Genomic DNA, 20,488 nt, shown 5'->3' with positions numbered 1-20,488 from the left:
GCCATCAGTGCTTATGGTAGAGTAGGCTAATGTATTATAAAATTACTTCCTACCGTTTTGCAAAGTGCTAATTCGAGCACCCCGGTAATTGGAAATACCAATGTATTTTGATTGGGTTATTTCAGGAAAAAAAATAGAAAATCTACTCTGTTGTTTGGATTTATGAACACAAATTTTATATGTAATTGGTTTGCTTTGTGAGTAAGGTTATCCTATCACACTTCCAACACTCATAAAAATAATTTATTTTACGCTGGAGATGTTTATCAGCCATCAGTGAAATATTTGAATAACGTTTTACATACATGCAGTCAATAAACATACTGGTGATGTTTAAACATTTGTAAATCGAACAATTCTTTTTGACCTTCAGGAATCTTACCTAACCTTAAAAATCATGCAAAGTCAATAAGCATCTACCATGAGCTTATCTTTATAATGCGACAATGACGCTTAGAGGAAGTTTTTCGTTATATCCTACGTTCATGTTATCGTATATGGTCATGTCATCTACAATATCAGCCAACAAACATGTGAGAAATCTATTCTCGTAAACCCACGTGTACGTGCGTACTTTCTATGGTTTCTCCTTCACTGTGAAGACTATGTCATTACATTTAAAAGTCCTAAAAGCCTTGGAACTATGTGTCGTGCCCATTGGCAATGATAATCATGGAGTGTGTTACAGTGAAATATGATGCAGTGGTTGCAGACAATACACTTTCAGACATCTTTCTCAGTACTCAACCATAGACAGTAGTGTCTATGATTCAACTAAATAACTCGACCAAATAACTCGTAAGCAGCTTACAAGGTAGTAGATGGACTACCTTATGAGCTGCAGCTGCTAACGAGTTTTTTGGTCAGAGAGATAAGTCCCTACGTTGGTGATCGGCACAACAAATTAATGAAGGGGATTAGGGAGGGCAATTACTAATAACAGATATGGACCGTTTTCTTTGAAATACTATACAGAGATAGCGAGGGCAAAGTAATAGGCACACACTAGACACAGGTAAGTCTTTATTATAAAAAAAACGTTTAATACATGACATTTATTGATCATATTCATAACTTCTAGACGAATAATGTTAGCAATACCCTGTGCCTAAATGTAAGATCACAGGTTATGGACAGAATATAGTGACCTCCGCTTCTCTGCGTCGCTATTGATATCAGTCGCTCTAATAAGACGATGATAAAACGAAGACATTTTTTGCTAGTGTGATGAAATCAACATGGCAAGGTTTGGTATGTCTTTTTTCAAATTGCAAAATTTTGTTTAAAATACGCATACTGCAGTATTGTAAAGCTTACGAGAGTTTCGCATTAATGTCAATCTGGTATCTTTTGCTTTTCCATGGGCTCTCTATTTTGGATGAAAAACGTACATACGATCGTGCTTTTGTTCCTGAGCTCCCCTCAAACTTCGACTTCGTCCAATTTACTAATTGAGGTTCAAAGGTAGGACATTACAGTAAAAAAGATTCGGACTTTTAGCCCTTCCAAAAGGTTTTTAAGAGAGAAAAGTTATAAATTCATGCACGGTTCGTTAGTTCGACACAGTCTCTCACTGATTTCGAGGAGCATCAAGCTGCCCGGACAAGAGACCTTGGTAAGAGAAGATGGGAGAGCCAACAAATAATGTCCTGTAGAGGGCAGTGTTGCAGATCTCTCACTGAATCACCCCGCTGAATCACCACCCATCTTAACTTCCAGGAAACAATGTTGGTAATTTTATTATTTTCAGAAGTTCAAATCGTGTATTTCTGCATCACCTTTTCACAAGTCCAAAGTTTGTTTGGAGGAAAGGGCGCAAGTAGTGGTCATGACGTCAGACAATTGGGATTGATTTGCCATAATTTTAATATCATATTTGAATTACTCAGTCAATGTATAATCTTGGAAGAGTATGTTTACAAATTGTCCCCACTGCTTTAACAAACTATCTGTGTCGATCCGACTTTCTATTCAATGATATTTACTAAATTTTACAGTCTCTTTCCCCCTTTTCTGATACACAGACTACTACTGACAATTCAACTTTCAGAGACATTAACACCATCATGGTCTGCTATATGCTATTTGGGTGCAATTCTCTGCACACATCACTCACCTGTTGGCTTGTGCTGTATCATTTATGCAGTAAATAGTACCCGAATCTGATGTACACTTTGTGAGGGGCATGGTTTGAATAAAACACAAATTTGATATATTGGTGTAACTTTATTGATAGTGATTATCAATATGTCCACATGAACATTGTTTGCAATGCTGAAACATATAGCTGCCCAGAAAACGATCAGTTAGAATTAATTCTTGTCAATAGGCTAACATTGACAAGCCTAATTTAAATATCAAAGTGATTTTTTCATAACATCATGGATTCCAAATGAGCAACAATGCATCTGTGAAGTCTTATACCTCGCAAAATATTGAATATCACAATCTACATTTTCTACTGTCTCTGAATAGTAAGTCTCTGAAGTTGGAATATGTTAAAGAGACTGTAGCTGTAACTTCTCACAAACTTTTTCCTCGTCATTTTTGTTTTGTATGTCAATTACAATTTCTTGTTCTACTCCCAAAGGCATACTGAAACATCTACCATTAAGCTTGTCAATACAGTGTCTACACACATAGGATACACTGTTATTGTTCACATTTTAATTCAAGACTTGACAAACATTCACTCGTTAACAGTAATATTGCAGTTTACACATGTAAAGGCTGAGTTGATGAGTGTCTCTCAACATGCTTTTACAGAGTGTAGACAAAGAACTGTAGTTGACAGTAAAAATGAAAATGGTACAAAAATCATCAAAAGTTACAGCTACTGGTCCTTGAATAGAAATTTAACACTGGGCAAAAAGTATTCCTACACAATACTATATGAAGATAGATGTAACCGTGACAACACGACTTTTGCACAAAAAGAAATGCGTTGTCCATTTCAATCATTGAACATTTATGAAGAACAATTTTTCACCACCAATAGGAGTAAAGATCATACACAGTAGTTCTGATACACTCGGACAAACAGCTGGAGATGTTGAATTCCTCTCCTTGATAAGCTACGAGTCTTGCTAAGGGACCCTGGACCATTTCAGCAAGGTGAACAAAATTGTTGGTGTCTGACCTCAAATTCTTTCCATCTCCCCTGAACAAAACTTTCGAAGTGTGAAAATCTAATGGTGAACTAATGATTTAAAGTTTCTTCAAACACACCATAAACTGCTGAAATAGCTTATTGGAAGTTTAAAAAGCTGACATGTTTTTTGAAAAATAAACTTTCAGACAAAATCATAATATTTGGATAATAATATGTTGTTTCCATGGCAAAAACATGGCATATACTTTGTGCAAATTCGCACAAGATATTCGAACTAGAGCAACACCCCGAACGCGCTTCATTTGTACTGTGCATATCTTAATTATCCACGGTCCCTCAGCAAATCAGCATTCCATTGGCAGTCCTGCAAACCATGATTGGGTTGGCTATATAGAAGCCTGCAGTTATATGCACTTACTGTAGCTTGTATCTGTGCATGCTCCTATTCTGATAGATAATTATACAGGGACATAATAAACATATCCAGCTGCTTAGCTAAATACATAGGAACTGCAGCACATGCAATGATGTTGTGACAATTTCAATGGCTAGTGTATCGTAAATGACCATAGTGCATAATGAATTCAAATATCAGTACATTGGTATGACTTGCCAATCCCTAATTTATGAATATTACGACATCATTTAACATCAGTTTATGTCACGTAAGTTTCGTCAAAACCTCTCAAGCTAAACTTTCTGAATGTACAAGAAATTTCAACAATAAACAACAGAATCAATACATACAAGTACAAGCTACTGTCACTGATATCACAATGAGGGCGCCATACACACAGTTTTTGCCATACCGAGTCTGTATTAGCAATCGCATTAGCATGCGGGCATGTGTACAGACAAATATGTAGTGAAAAGGGGTAAGGTGACTCAAAAATGTGAAAACACTCTTGTGTTGGAATTAGAAAATAACAACTGCTTCAGTGGTTGTATCAATGCATGCATTACAGATTGTCTATACCTAGTACCTGTAAGATTTCTGGCAAAATGAGAATGCACTCAAATGTGGCCTGTCCACTGTTTGTCACTTTGGATCAGTAGGTTACAAAAAACCCTTTTTCTTTACTTCTTATGAATGATATCCTAATATATATTATTGCCTGAATACATGGGTTTATGTGCCCGAGAGCAGGTGACAATTTGCCCGACGCCAGGAGGGCAAATTGTCTCCTGCTGCGAGGGCACATAAACCCATGTATTCAGGCAATAATATTTTTATTACATGCCTCTGCACAGTTGACTCCAAAATTATGACATTTAGGGCAGGGCATTCTCAAGCAATTTTACCATTATCGACCAGCATCAAACAGATTTTAATGAAAGTCAAAATAGCAGTGCGCGCGTGGATATTTTACATCTAGCATAAAGTGTGTACCTTGACATTGAAAACGTCGAAGAGCTTCATTGGACCAGGTAACCATGGAAACCGGTCAGTACATCGTTCACCGGCCCGCTAACTCCTCGGATGTTCCTATTCAAATCAATGCACAATTTTGCACTCACATAGAGGCATGTAATAAGTGATACATGTGTGATATCCCTAAGACCGCTATTACGCATATTGCAGTTAATCTGCTTAAAGCTATGTCAGCTGCTAAACTGCCCCATTGAGTGACAGGGTTTCTCATGTACTGTTGTCACACGGCAAAACTACTGAATAAGAGAAAGTGTTCTGACTGCAGTCAAAAACTAAGGTTTTGTTTCTGAATAAAAATTTGTTTTAGCATGAAAACAATGCTGACAGAATACAGTAAGATTCACGTAGACAGTAGATCAAGATTATTGATACACATGTTGAAAATGTTGGGAACAACATGAAGTTTTGAACCACATCTTGATGTGATTTCTCTTACTAGATATAAAGGGAACTAACTACACTGTACCTTACTGATTAAAAAAGGTAGAAATATGTACAAAAAGCAAAAATCTTTCAAAGAACAGTGTTTTGAAGGAACATGGTTTTCTTTTAATACTTATTTTGCAATGATGCATATGTTTCAAAATTGAAAGAGATCGATATGAATTTGGTTTTTAAATTTTTGAAAAGGCAAAATGTGTAGTGTGATTACGGCAAAATCATTGGCCGTCTCCTCCAGCTCCACTGCTTGGTGGCGGCGGGGCACTTCCGTGCCCATAGGAGAAACCAAGGCCAAAACTTCTCTGCGTGTGTGTCTTCACCCTAGCCATCTCGTATTGCTCGTCCAGAGTTTGCATGAGTCTGGCCCTTTCAGCTTGTTGGCCATCGCTATCTTTGCTTTCACCTGAATAGGAGGGGACAAACATAGGTAGTATTGACCTCATTCACATTTGTGGAAGGCATACATATTTCAAACTTAATTTAAAAGATGAGACTTGCAGAGCAAGACTCTAGGTTTGTGGACTAATGGTGTCAAGTTCATCAAATGCCCACACAGTGACAAATGAGTATTTACCAATGCACAATGTATGAATGGGGTTACGCCTCATTATGAACGTTACTGTGCTATACAGATAAGAATGGACAGTGAAATTGATCTAAATGTTTTCACGCTTGTCTACTTGGTTTGTAAAGTCGTTTCTAAATTTACTACAGGATTGGTAATTGTATATATATAAAGTTGCCACAAACAACAGACAGATGATAGTGTTGTTTCACAGTAGGCTTCCACTGTAATTGTTGATAGAGCAATAAAGCCTATCGGCCGATAGGAAGTGATTAATGTCTGTGTGTATAGGGTAAAGATTTCCAGACTTTCCATCACCCGCACATTTTGACAACTTTCTCACATTCAGCTTCTGGCGTATATACACCTCTTTTCCCACGCATCATGATTTTTTTGCCAAAGAACTTCATACAATACAAAGACAACAAGAGCCTAATGACAACTAGATTCTGACTCGGCTGTGATAGAGCAATGTAACTCAGAGTGGCAGTATATAAGGAATGTAATATGATTCTACTATGTGAAGTGCACTGCAAAGTGTACTCCCTGGTGTGTGTTTATTATGGGTCCATAAAAACTCGCTGATTTTCACCGCAATTACAACAAGTCAGTCAAACTTCTGAGGCAAGTTTTGGAACAACTTTATAAACCAATTACGCAAGTGTGATAACATTTAAATCAATTTCACTGTCCATTCTTATCTGCATAGCAGTGTAAATGTTACCGGTATATCAAATATTAAAGTATTCTTGATGCAGTATTCTTGATGCAGTATTCAGTTGTTTTTCATGAACACCTGTTGATATGACTTACAGATTGCCCATACATAGCCCTTTCAGTACACAATACACAACATTATTATGGCTATCATCAGTATCACATAAATCAAGCATGGTCTGAGAAAACTGTCTTACTACCTTCTCCTTCATCTTTCATTCCCATCAGACGGCGGAACTTGGCCTGGGTGGAGTTATCGCCAAATGTGGTCTTTTCCCATTGGTTTGCTGATGCTTTCTCTGTCTGTGGTGTTCCGGTGTTCAATTTGGATAGACAAAAATATGATGGGATTAAGATCACAGATAAAAGAGACCTCAACGAGTGTGACACTTAGTGTAAGGCAACACATTGCAAACAAAATTAAAAGTTCCAAACAGAAAAGAAATGAGCGAGTCCAATGCATATTTGATTTCTGATTGTTTAAAGGTATGGTTGATTTCAAATAACATTAGCTATCTCACTAATATGGTATACAAAGTACACACGTATGAATTTTTAATACGAATTTTCCATGATGTAAAGTTATAAGAATTATGGAAATGTGACTTTGCCAGGAGCAATGCTTTCATGAAAAACATCAAAATCGATCGCACACCAAAGGCTCTGATTTCAGCTGTACCTGCAAACCATTGGTGCAAAGTGACAAAAAGTTTCTTGGTTGGAGACAGCCAGCATTGCACACGAATTTACCAACAAACCCAATAATCATGAGCAGTGGTATACTAATACATGCCCTATACTACTCTGTCACTTAGTAGTGATTACTGGCACATGTACCGGTATCAATATCAAAGCTTGGTAATGGTTCTACTCCGGAATAAAAAGGACGCGATGCGTTCTACAGACTCAGTACGCCAAAGAGATCACGTGATCGCGATACAAACAAACCCACATGTGCACTAACGCTAATGGAAATACACGTTCGTCTGTGCTCGTTTACACACGTGGGTTTGTTTGTACCGTGGTCCATTCGAATTCCGGGTTTGACCTATTGACTTGATGTCAATTGACTTGATGGTAATTGACTTTATCTGTTCTTATCTCATCTGTAGACAAGTTAAATTTTCACATATCAACTTCACAGAAATGGCAAGCTTGAATACATTGGTTAGTGACACTAAATGATCAAAGATTCAAATCAATGGTCCTCACCTCTTTTTTCACTTTCAGAGATCCCCATAGCTTCTTCCTCTTCTGTTGTTGTTCAGCAAATTGCATTGGGTTGACTGCAGTGGGATTATAGTAGCTAGGAACTGCAACACCAGTTTCTGCATAAACCTAAAAGTGGATGATGAGAAATGGTTGTGCTCACTTCAAAAAGGATATTTCAATACATATATTCTGACAGCTAATAATTGACAACACTCAACCCCAATTTTGAAAACTCACACTGGGCCTTGCAAATCTATACATTTCAATATTTCTGCTTTTAGGGTCATCAGATCAAGTAAGAAGTCTAACACTCAAAGATGGATACTACTTTTTACTTATAAATAGCAGGCAAGTCTTGAAAATAAATTGCTCATGATGTTTCATGATCTTTTTCTGAGCAAATGTCGCATAAACTGACACTTGGTTACACTGTGTAAAATATTCTTGACAGTATGGTTAGAGATTAAATAATAGATCATAAAGATTTATAAGACTGCATTTGTGCACCAAGTGACGCTAAACGCCAGTATACCCTGATAAAACTTACAAAATTTTTGGATATCGAAATATCAAGATTAGGCAAAAAAAAAAAAAAAAAAAAAAAAAAATATATATATATATATACTTGTTTAGTTCAAGATCAGCTGGAGTACAGTGCTCAATACTAGAGTAGAGCTAAATACACAACTGAGTTGATCAGGATAATCTAAGATATTACATTTCTACTACAAATTTGTTTCGTATAGGCTGCAGAGCCTATACGAAACAAATTTGTAGTGGAAATGTAATATCTTAGATTATCCTGATCAACTCAGTTGTGTATATATATATATATAAAACAGGTTTGTTTCTCACCATGGGTGTCCTACAGAAATAACAAGCGACCTAGCGGCCGATATAGCTCCGCTGTGTTTATGTAGAGAATAACTATTTTTGACACATGTTGATGAAGAAGGGTGGAAATCTTTGATAGCTCGATGCAGTGGCCAGAAAAAAGTGGCTAAAGTAAGCTGCAAAAATACACAATTGAAGATTTCATCATACTTTGAATGAATATATCACATAGGATCATCCCTAAGAACATGTCAACCAAAGCTATCTGATGAGTAGTTTTTGAGAATAAATTTTTTGACCAAAAATGGCGACAATTGCCCCAAAAGTAAAATTGCAGATTTCATCATAATTTCAAAAGATCAAATTTAGTTCATCTATAGAAACCTGTATACCAAATTTCAAAGCTGTAAGACAAGTACTTTTTGAGAAACGCATTTTTTGACCAAAAATAGGAAAAATTGCCCCAAAAATTCAAAATTGCAGATTTCATCATTATTTCAATAAATATCATTTAGTTCAACTATGGAAACCTGTATACCAAATTTCAAAGCTATCAGATGAGTAGTTTTGAATATACACATTTTTTGACCAAAACTGGTAAAAATTGCCCCAAAATTACAAAATTGTAGATTTCATCATAATTTCAATAACTATCATTTAGTTAATCTGTAGGAACCTGTATACCAAATTTCAAAGCTATCAGATGAGTAGTTTTGGAAATACACATTTTTTGACCAAAAATGGCAAAAATTGCCCCAAAAATACAAAATTACAGATTTCATCAGAAATTCAATACATATTACTTAGTTCATCAATAGAAACCTGTATACCAAATTTCAAAACTATCAGACCAGTACTTTTTGAGAAATAAATTTTTTGACCAAAAATGGCAAAAATTGCCTTAAAAATGCAAATTTGCATATTTCTGCACAATTTGAACAAATCTGAAATAGATCATCCCTAGGGACCTATGTACCAAATATCAAAGCTATCTGACTGGCAGTTTTGAAGAAGAAGATTTTTAAAGATTTTTTTACCAGAAATGACAAAAAATTGCCTTAAAAATACAAATATGCAAATTTCGCCACGATTTGAACAAATCTGACTGAAGTCACCCTAAGCAAACTGCATATCAAATTTCAAAGCAATCGGACAAGCGCTTTTAGAGACGAAGATGTTTTTACCAAAAACACCAAAAAATGCCCGAAAATACAAATATGCACATTTCACCACGATTTGAACAAACTGAAGTGAGGTCACCTTAAGTGAACTGCATATAAAATTTCAAAGTAATTGGACTTGTGGTTTCAGGGGAGAAGGCAATTGTTGACGGACGACGACGGACGACGGACGACGGACGACGACGACGACGGACGACGACGGAAAATCAACCTATTTGATAAGCTCCGCGTCGCTGACAGCGGAGCTAATAATGCAGGGACACGTTTTTTAAATTATATTTTCATCTGTTTTTGATCAGAAGAAATAAGATCTGACTACCCATAAGGAAAATAAAATTATAAATGTTTGCATGCAACAGTAATGCTGACATCCAACATGTGTGTGATTACATATACTGTTCAGAACTGTACATTTTGTGAATGTGATCCGACAGATCATAAATTTCATATTTTCTGGGGTGCATAACATATAAAGTTTCTCAAGTGAACATGAAGACAACGAGATTTATGCGTCTACATCTACATACGCGAGGATGACAAAATCTTTTTTTTTGTCTTTGATAGGATCTTGAGTGTATAACTGTTATTGTAACTAACCTTAGCTTGCATAGCTGCAGCAGCAGCGGCAACAGCTTCTTGTGGAGTCACCTGTCCTAGAGACCCGGCCACCAGATCTGCTGCACTCATGGTCACTGCATGCAAGTAAAAATTTACACAGCTGTATTTGAGTCATTCCACAGTAAAGTGCAACCACTTTGTGACAATAAGGTCAAAATTAAATTCATTAATCTGAATCTAAAAGTTGAGTGGGTGGACAGTACTACAGGTGTGTCATCTAAAAATATTTTTTTTAAGATAAATAATTTCTTTGTTTAAGGAAGAGGGCAAATTGTCGCGGCAACAGTAACGCGTGTAACATGACAGACATGACATTGTATTGTATTTGATCACATGTATGCCTTTATGATCAATGTGCCAAGTTTGAAAGAAACCTATTAGTCTACAAGAACTAGAAACACACTTCAGAAGATATTTTAATCTGAAATATTATCAGAAGAGGAGGATATCTGATGCAATGTTATGGCAACTAGCAACGTATGTAACATGGACAGACACTGGATTGGCTTTATACACAAATTGTGTGTTTTCCAATCTGAATGAATGTACTTGATTGATTTGTATATGTATATGTCATGACGAAGTTAAATACCTCAGAATTATGAAGTGAATTGTCATAAATTGGCTCTGTGGATAATCATATAGACAACAGAGGGAAGACCCCTGTATTGTCTATGGGATAACGTATGTAACATTGGACAGACATCATCAGTTCTGTCCAATATTTTCATAAACGATACATGGCATCTGAGGTGCATCAATAGTTGTAAAGAAAGCTTTCAGTAACTTTCTGATACAGATAGAATTGTCACACGAAGAAACAAATTAACATTATTCTATCCAGTATTTAATTAAACTACAATTACTTCCACGCGCGTAACACCGGTAACGCGTGTAACAAGGAGGACAGACATCCTGCCATTCAGGTGCTCTCAGTAATGGTGGCCATTGGTTTATATTCAATTGCGCCATAATACATGAAATTTAGGGCACCCTCAAATGACAACATTTCAGCAATGTATACCAAAAGAATTTTTTTTAAATCTTGATTTTGGAAATGAGGTAACGCGCGTAACATGTGGACAGACGCCTTCCAGAAATATTTTTAACTGCAAGAGAACCCAAGCTTCAATAAAGACAGAATAAAGAATGATACATAGTGGAAGATTTCATTGTTAGTCAAATGTATGAGTGGTTTGTTGCAGCTTACAGCCTTCACTATATTTATTGTTCTCATATTATCAATTCGCATAGAGTTGGACAGACATAGTTACGTACGTTGCCAATATTTTTTGGCATAATATTTGGCCCTTTCCCTAGTGTTTTTTTTTTCCAAGAATAAATTTAGTTCGTAATTGCTTATAATACATTACTACTTTGCATTTGAAATCAATTCAAATAGTATCAATATTGTAAATATCCCTTCCTAATGTAACAGGGGTACAAAATGTCACAAAATGGTGAGCAAATAGAGGCAATATTTACAAAGATAAAAATCATTTTTGTTGAGCTGGATATACAGCTTTAATATTATTTTTTATATATGCTGATATGTGGTACTTACTAAAAATAATATCATTCTGTGTGAATGCTGTTATCATTGAAAAAGCTAGAGCTCCAAAATTGGGAATGTCAAATGTTGCGCTTTACTGTGGAAAGACTCAGCTGTATTTCCCATTTTCTAAAAGTCAATTGTCTAATTTGACAATTCATACATAATGTGCACTGGTTGCCAGGAGCATTACACAATGATATTATTCCATGAACTGCACCAGCAATCACTGCAGAACAACGTATTATTCTGGGCTTCTCCTTGTCAAAAAGTAAAGGTCCCTCTCTAACAGCAAAAGAGTATGGGAAGTAATATCTTGATTCATCACAATCCCTGTATTTCAGTACATTTTTAACTGTCTCATTAAAATGTTCGAGAAAGATGAAACTGGTTTCTTTTGGAGAGGGGATTTCACTTATTACTCACTCAACTAAATAAGAAAACTAAATACTTGAGACAAACACTTACATCCACCAGCAGCTGCAGCTTTTTCTCTCTCCTGTTGCTCTTTCTTATGTTTTTCCAATCTTGTTTTCTCTCGCTCCTTGGCAATCTCCAACTTTCTAGCCAGTTTCTCCTGTGCAGCCATTGCAGGGTCATCGTCAAAGCTGGTGTCATGTCTGTAACGATAGCGATCCCTTGGCCTAAACCTCGGAGCTGGGGAGCTGCATTACAAGAACAGCAAGAGCTTGATGTTAGAATCACGGTTTTCATCAAAGATCTCAGAGTACTCTCACGAGTGCCTGGGTCCATACACCAAAAGTAACTTAGGCATTATCGGAGGTCAAAATACTCTCCAGATATCCTTTTTAACAATATATCATTTTTGTACATCATTTTTACATATCATTTTTAAAATAACATGACTAATCATCTTGTCATTTCTGAAAATTGTGGGTTGATTACAAATTTTTCAGGACTAAGTTCATTTTTGAGGACTTTCCAGATAGGTTAAAAATTCACGGACATTGCATCACACGGCAGTTTGGCGGGTACCCCTGACAGACAAGGACTGGCTAAGAAACACACGATATGAGTGTTCATGCCAAATCTACGTGTAGGAAACAGTTCCTGATTAACTCTTATAATAAATATTCAACATATAATCTGACACTTGTGAGATAAATGCATACTGCTCTTTAACGACACCACAAAGCTGATATGTCTTATTTTGAGAAATTCAAAGATGAGCACAAAATTTGACAGTTTGCGGTAGTTTGCTGTAAAATATTTTTAGAAAATGTCCCTCCTGTTGTATCAATACTTCACAATGATTGGATTTTGAAAACAATGTTATGTACAATAACAACGAACTAATATCTCAGTGTTGAATCTAGGATCTTAGGATTGGGGGACATTTGGGCCCACTGCCTTAAATTTTGGGGGACATTTTCAAAATTTGGGGGACAATTTTTTGGCAGCAAATTTGCATATTAATCTGCATATTAAATTAGCATTTATTTAAAATAAGTCTATGAAGTCTTTGTACATCTATTCAAGAATATAATTGTTTTGAATAAAGTATCACAAATTCACTCACATTCATAGAAAAGATGCAGCACATTCTGTTAGTCTCAAGAGATAATTCTTTCAGTATTATGCAAAAATACAATTGACAATTTCCCCACAGTGAGAAAAGTAAGTTCATTTGTCATTTCACAGCTCTCATTGATAGAGCAGGACTTTTTTTAATGACTAAGTAGTCTCGATCTCTGCAGCAGTAAGTTCCCATAGACATAAAAGGGTAACCTAGGGAGTCTAGAGTGATGACGCTTTGTCCTAAGCAAGTTTGGAAAATGGCCGACACCATGTGCGCATCGAGGCCAAACAAACACAGCACAACGTCCCGACTCTGACAATGCAAGCCGTGCAAGTATTAGTAAATGCATTCTTACTGAAGAACTTGACATATGACCCGTCTGGTATAAGATCTGAATAGATATTCACTGTTGTTCTCGCTAGATCGAATTTCTTGGCAAGCCATGCATGCGTGACCGTGGGTGGCATAACGACTTTGACAAACAACATGAACCAAGCTACGTCTAGTATCTCGATCCATGTGGACACATGAAATGTTTCAGAAAATTTTGGAATTTGGTTTGATTTCCGCTTGATCAAGAACATGTTTTTTCTTTTTGAATGGAATAGGTGTGTTGGCTACATTTTTCAAAAACCTTTCTGTGTGAGAGTTAGTTTGAAATTACTCCCGTACGTGAATTTTTTTTCTCGTCACGGCTGTCAGTCAGTACATTCACAAACAAGTTTTATTGACAATGTAACAAACGCAAATGTCATTTCAAAACGGACGTGAGCTGCTAAAGTTTTTATAAATGAGTCATTGGTAACATTCTAGCAAAGTATAGCAAATCATCACGCAAAGTGGTTACGTTTAACAATGAAAGAAAACACACGTTGACCTATTTACAGACCCCCCTCATTGTGAGTGCGCCCAAAGTGACGCACTGGGTAGATTTCAGAGCGGGATTTTTTGCTGAAACGCGTCAATCCCGCGATGGCGCGCTCTAGATTAACAACGAACTAATATCTTATATTTATTGGTAAATTTCCTCGTATGAAAGAGTGGTACATTTACTTTATAAGGAAACTGAGATGAGATCTAATATTCACTATACCTTCTCCTACGCTTTGGACTTCTTGATCTGGATCGCCGTCTCTTGTATCTTTCATGAGACCTTGATCTTCTCCTTCGCTCCCTTGACTTTGATCGGCTACGTCTTCTATCACGGGATCTTGAACGACTTCGTCTACGGTCACGGGATTTTGATCTGCTACGTCTCCTCTCCCGGGATTTAGATCGGCTACGTTTCCTCTCTCGAGATCTTGATCGACTTCGTCTTCTGTCACGAGATCTTGACCTTCTATGTCGCTTCTCCCGAGATTTTGACCGAGATCTAGATCGTCGCCTGTACTTCCTTGGTGATGTTGATGATTGGTATCGACCTCGTTCTACAGATTTTGATCTTGATCTTGACCTTGACCTTGATTTTGGTCTTTGCTGCTTTTGCTTCGGTGACACTGAACGACTGTGCCTTCTCTCTGTGGATTTTGACCGTGATCTGGATTCTGATTTATGCTTCTGTATTTTTGGTGACGGTGACCGTTCATGTACTCTCTCTTTGGATTTTGATCTTGATTTGTTTCTATGTATTTGACGAACTGACGATGAGACGGGGCTTCTTTCTTTGGACTTGAATGGAGATCTGGACCTTGATCTAGACCTTTGTCTCTTTGGCGATGGCGACTGTACTGATTTGCGGTGACTTTTTTCTATTGATTTTGACCTTGACCTTACCCTGAGAATTCTGGTAGATGGTGACCTCCGATGACCTCTTTCTCTTGATTTGGAGGGTGATCTAGAAGCTGACCTATATCTGTGTCGTCTGGGTGATGGTACTTTATGATGACTTCTTTCTCTGGAGTGTGACCTTGACCTATGTTTGCGTCTCCTTGGTGATGGTGACCTGTGACGTTTTCTTTCTCTGGATTTTGAGCGTGATTTAGATCTAGATCTGTACTTTTTTCTATGTGGCGGTGAACGCTTTCTGTAGCTTCGCTCTTTTGACCTTGATCGTGACCGTGACCTATATTTTCTTCTATGAGGTGAAGATGTAGATCGATGTCGTCCTTTTTCTTGAGATTTTGATCGTGATCGGCTTCTTTGTCTGTCTACATTAGGCGATGACGATGATTCTCTACGCTCCAGATACGCTGGTTGTCTTCCACCAGAAAACGCAGATTTCTGGTTTTCCATATCCTGTTTGGGGAAGAACGGGGTTCTTAGAGGAAAAATGGCCAATAAAAAATGTTAGTATGTAAAGTTCTTACAAACTGTAAAATCTTACAGTCCATAACATAATGGTGCACTTTGTAGGGATTTATACATTTTCATGTCAACTGAGAGAAAGCTGAAATGCTGGGCAAACACAAATGCCACTCTACTGACTAGGGATGAATAAAATGATGCATTCAGTACAAAAGCTACACGTACTAATGACAAAAACAGGAGTATCCTCATAAGTTAAACCGGGATCTCAGGCTGCGGTATGCAATTGGCAAGCAGCATTAATCTACATGTACCTATAAGAACACAAACAATAAATTTGCTAACAACACTACTACAACAATAAATCATATCTAACACTAACAGACAAGTCATATCAAGAAATGTTTAAATACAGGAAACGTGATGTTTGTAAAATGCAAGTCGAGGTGTTGACCCATATCTGTATACCCTAAAACATGGTACATGCACACTGCCTTTTCTAAGAGGATAAACATCAAGTACAACTACTTGGAAAAAAGATGCGGATGTTCATAATACAGATGAGAATTCCAAGATTCAGAATGACCTCAACAATAAATGACGAAAGCGTCCACATTGGAGTTCTTTTTCAAGTGATGGGACTCCTAGTAAAGATCTTTTGCAAATGCCTAGTTTCCATGGCTAATGACCAATACATAGACAATATGGAAAGTCAAATACCTTTACATGTCAATAACAATGAGCAGTCACCGTAGTTTATATATTTGTTTGTGCCTGACAATAACAGACGCTAGCCCTGTGTACTGTGCTGTGTGTTCCTGGCATTATACGGCCTCCCACCACAGCCCTGCTGACTCTCATAGGAAAATCAGGCGGATGTGGTCCCAATTTGGACCATGCACGAAAAGCTACCTTTTCTAACTATTTTTGGCTGAAATCAACTTGATTCCACTCTATGCCTACCGACGTCCCAAACCGTTAGTTTACCAGAGATTCATGGTCAAGGGTCCAGTGGCCAATCATATCTTGCTAACGGCCGGTCACTGGACCCTTGACTGTATATAGAAAAGGTAGTTTTTCGTGCGGGACAGCTTCCGTTGGAAATACGTATGAGAGTCAGCAGGGCTATGGTGGGAGGCTGCATAATGCCGGGAACACACCACACGGTATGCAGGGCTATAACAGACACATACATACACTAGTCTTGTTGAAATTTTTTCTGGAAATAATCCATAGAAAATAACCTTCACTGTCCGTGACATACATGGGTCCACTTTTGGAATCAACATGTAGTTCCAGTACTCACCTTTCCCGGAGATCTGGATGATCTTTTACTGGGCAGATGGAGATCATTCTCATCTTCTTTGGGATGATGTCTTGATGTATAGGGCTATGTGTATTACAGTGTGTATGACACAAAATGTGTTATCAATGGGTAATCTGTAAATGTTTCTATTGATGGCTGAATATTTGACTTATCAAGTTTTTTCTATATAACTTTGTCTTTCTTTCTTTGCAATTTCAAGGAAGGTCCGACCATTGCTTATATATTTGTTGCTAAATTATTGATTTTAGACAAAATTCATGCAGTAATTTGGAGTAATATGGAATTTTTTTTAAATTTGTGCATGCCAGTGTACACAAAGAGGACATTCTACAAATTTAGTTATCAATTTATTGAGCAGAGCAGTTTTTGTGGACATATTTCTGGTTTTTGGAGAAAAAAATTCCGTAAAATGCGTGGATGGTTGTAATGCCAATATCGGCCAAGTACCTACAATAAAGTTGTCAGTCAATTGATTCCATTGAACTCATATGGACTGCGGCAAGATGTACCTGAAAAACAAAACATTGTAGTTATTAGTAATGAACACAAATTTTTCAACTCCTTACCTCTGAAATATTACTGCCACTTTCACTGCTTCTGCTGATATTTGTCCTTTCGTGTTCTGCAAGGAAAAAAAATATTTTGTGAAATTCAGATTTACATCATAACAGCAAGTATCATGTTATTCTGTTGGTACTGTTGTATTTCAGATGAAACAAATCCACATTAAAATTAATTTTCAGCTCTTACTAACAATTACTCTTGTACGACTAAGTGTAATCATTATCCTGCCAAGTTTATATTCATCATCAGGTCAAGTTAGTTAAAACCAGTGAGGCATAACACGTCCCATAAGTTGTATTTTGAAAAAGATCTCAACATTTGACGGACCCTGAAACCAGAGAAAACACACAAATATGATTTTTACTAATTATTAAACCTGCTATGACAAACCAAATTAAACAGGTGAACAGACATATGGGTTTGGGCTCAAATGCTGCTTTTTAAGGACTTGGCAAATGGGGAAGTGATATGATAGGATATGGGTTAATACTATACTTTAAACAGCTAGTCAATTGTCCTCCGTTTCTCAGTGACTTACATGTAAATCACCACGAACACTGATTTTGTTTCCACTTTTCAGACTTTGGTGGCATCATGGTGTACTAATTACATTACTAAGCTTGTTTAACGATAAATAAAACAATGGTTGTATAGTTATAAAAATGTGATAATTAGTTATCATTATTTCATGATAATGCACAGGACACTGATAAAATTTAGATCAAGACAAAACTTGTGATATGGTCTACCTAGCACTGAAAAGTGCATGTTCTCAATAACTGTCCTTCCCCTGCTCTGCATCACAAAGGCATCTCTGAACGAGCACTACTACATACCAGACATGTCTCTCCTTTCACTTCTTTCTTGTTCATTTTCAATTGACCCTGATCTTGACCTTGTGGTCTCCTTTCCTCCTGGAGATTCTGCTTTCCCTAAATGACCAGGCAAAGTGGTTGACTGTTCCAAGATAGATGATGTGACATCTTTTTGTCCTGCTGAGGGTTCAGATTTCTGCAGGCAAGTTGTTGAACTGACCATGGAATACTGTGTAATATTCACAGTATTTCTATGATCAGGGGACGGTGACAAGGCAGATGATTTTCCATCCTCGAGGTTCTCTGGAAATGATGATGATGAAGAGCTTGGCTCTTCCCTAAAATTTCTTGGTGGGAATGAACTGATCATTTGTGATTGTTCTGGTAGCGGTGGTGGTGGTTTCTGCTCCATGTAAGATTCTTCCATAATGACTGGGTGAAACCCATCACTGACAAACTTAGCCCGATGTTCTTCGATGTTCGGTGCTCTCTCTTGGTCCACGTTTGCTGTGCCACCTCCATCAAAACTTGCAAGCCATTTGTGGAAAGCAGCCTCTGAAGTTGAATCTTCATCATTGTCAATCTCCATGTCCATTACACCGCCTTCAGTTTCCTGCAAAGTATGTTTGGTTGTAATGATAGATTGATATTTCTTATTGAGAGCCATATGCCTACTAGAATGTAGACAATTCACATATTTAAACATACAATGTACACATATATTTGATTTCCAACTTAACTTTGATGCATATTCAATTAAATTATGTCAAATATTTATGTTGCATAAATTTGCTAGCAAACATGCCCATTTCTTTAGGTTTAGATCATTTCATCAATAATAGGTAATCAAGCATTGATATATCAGAGATACAAAAAATAATATTCTCAGTCTGTCAGTAAAATCACCTATGACACATACTACGAGCAAAACGTTAACATTCCAATGACAGACTTTTGACAGAAATGAGCACATGTTAAAGAGGCACTGAAATCAGAATATGCAACAGTCATCAGGGACATATCGACATGCCATTTGAGCTCACACTGAAGTGTAATTTATTGATCTTCATATGTTTATGAAAGAATGCATGGTTCATAGAGCTTACAAGTTCTCTGGGCATTATTATTCAGCTATAAAAATAAGTTCACTGTATCATTCGGTGTATATTCAACAACCTGAACAACTCCCCTTGACTTGACTGACCAAAAATAATTCTCACGCTGATAATTTGTTGTACCTTGAACCAAATTAACATATAAAATATATCAATTGCAATCGCATGACATATAGCTTAGCTACTGAAATATTCACCACTTTGACTGTTACATGTAATGTTATCATGTTTGAGTCACCATATGAGCAAGGTACAGTTTTAGTACGAATTTCAACAAGTTCACAGATTATTTACATGTAATTAATCTTTCAAAATCTGACTGACGAATTGCAAATAAAAAAAAATCAATTATATTTGATTATTTCAGGAAAAAAGATGTTCCAGTTTGCTGTGTAATAATAGCTGGGTAACTGTCAAAAGCTAGCAAAACGCGTACATTGTTGAATATTGAAAATGAAACTATCAGATTACGCCATGATTAGGCTAAAACGGTTTCACGGTAGTCTCGAATTATAACGGTAGGTTTGGTTTTGAGAATGTTCGGCCAGACATCGCTTGGTAAAAACCTCTCATTTAACCTGTTACTTAGTGTTATGTTGTATTTGTCTGAGCTCTCATAACTAGCTTTGTAAATTATACGTCGAAAACCAGTAGAAGCGCTTGTGTCTATGCTTTGTACATTACCATGGGCGTAAAAAACACTTCCATGGTATTACACATGTTATAGTGTGCAGTTGGTCTCCCTTTATTTTGGGAGACACAGTTCGTTTCTGGAACAAGCCATTACAAGCTATAGTTCATCGTGACTGGACTCTACACCTACATCATTTACAATATGTCTCTGTGTACGTGATGACGGCGCGGAACGGGTCATACAGAGGAACGCTAGTTCACAGCTTCATGTACATTTTCAAATCGACATCTCCTCAAAGGTACTTGTGTATCACATCTCATCATGTATGCACAGATTATTTTGGATACAAACGAAAGAGAGTAATGCTATGAACGTACTTGCTCAATATCTTGGCCTGATGCATCCTGTTTTAAACGAAAATCGGCGTTTTCCATGGCTTCACTTGGTTTACTGTCGTACTTCTCCCAGGCGTCCATTTTGAAATTACCCGTATGCAAAACTATATTTGTACTTTGTACACGTGAAGTGGACGCGAGTTGCGAGAGCAGAATGGTCGAATCGTTTGAGGGATGATCAAAAGTACTG

General features: G+C 37.0%; 1 protein-coding gene across 2 annotated transcripts; it reads right to left on the bottom strand.

The window, feature by feature from the left end:
* Window positions 1–2,206: 2,206 nt before the first annotated feature.
* Window positions 2,207–20,428, bottom strand: LOC139144758 (serine/arginine repetitive matrix protein 5-like). Of its 2 annotated transcripts, XM_070715487.1 has the most exons (10): window positions 20,281–20,428; window positions 18,176–18,767; window positions 17,342–17,397; window positions 16,755–16,838; window positions 14,298–15,439; window positions 12,133–12,329; window positions 10,092–10,186; window positions 7,480–7,605; window positions 6,468–6,570; window positions 2,207–5,388 (listed from the first exon to the last, which is right to left on the bottom strand). In XM_070715487.1, exons 1-10 carry the CDS (start codon window positions 20,377–20,379, stop codon window positions 5,204–5,206), a joined length of 2,679 nt encoding a protein of 892 aa, XP_070571588.1. In that variant the 5' UTR covers window positions 20,380–20,428; the 3' UTR covers window positions 2,207–5,203. The 2 variants fall into 2 exon arrangements, with proteins under 2 accessions (XP_070571588.1, XP_070571589.1); XM_070715488.1 differs by lacking the exon at window positions 16,755–16,838.
* Window positions 20,429–20,488: the final 60 nt, after the last annotated feature.

The sequence above is a fragment of the Ptychodera flava genome, chromosome 12, assembly GCF_041260155.1.
Source record: "Ptychodera flava strain L36383 chromosome 12, AS_Pfla_20210202, whole genome shotgun sequence".
NCBI classification, from domain to species: domain Eukaryota; kingdom Metazoa; phylum Hemichordata; class Enteropneusta; family Ptychoderidae; genus Ptychodera; species Ptychodera flava.
The sequence above is the reverse complement of the archived record's forward strand: the minus strand, read 5'-3'. Positions and strand labels throughout refer to the sequence as shown.

Bases quoted from the DNA above. Each gene is read 5' to 3' on its own strand.
- LOC139144758 (XM_070715487.1), bottom strand. From the start codon at position 20,379: ATGGACGCCTGGGAGAAGTACGACAGTAAACCAAGTGAAGCCATGGAA. The intron at 16,839-17,341 runs GTAAGGAGTTGA...TAATACACATAG, and splicing joins GTGGCAGTAATATTTCAGAG to CCCTATACATCAAGACATCA. The intron at 15,440-16,754 runs GTGAGTACTGGA...TTCCCCAAACAG, and splicing joins CATCCAGATCTCCGGGAAAG to GATATGGAAAACCAGAAATC.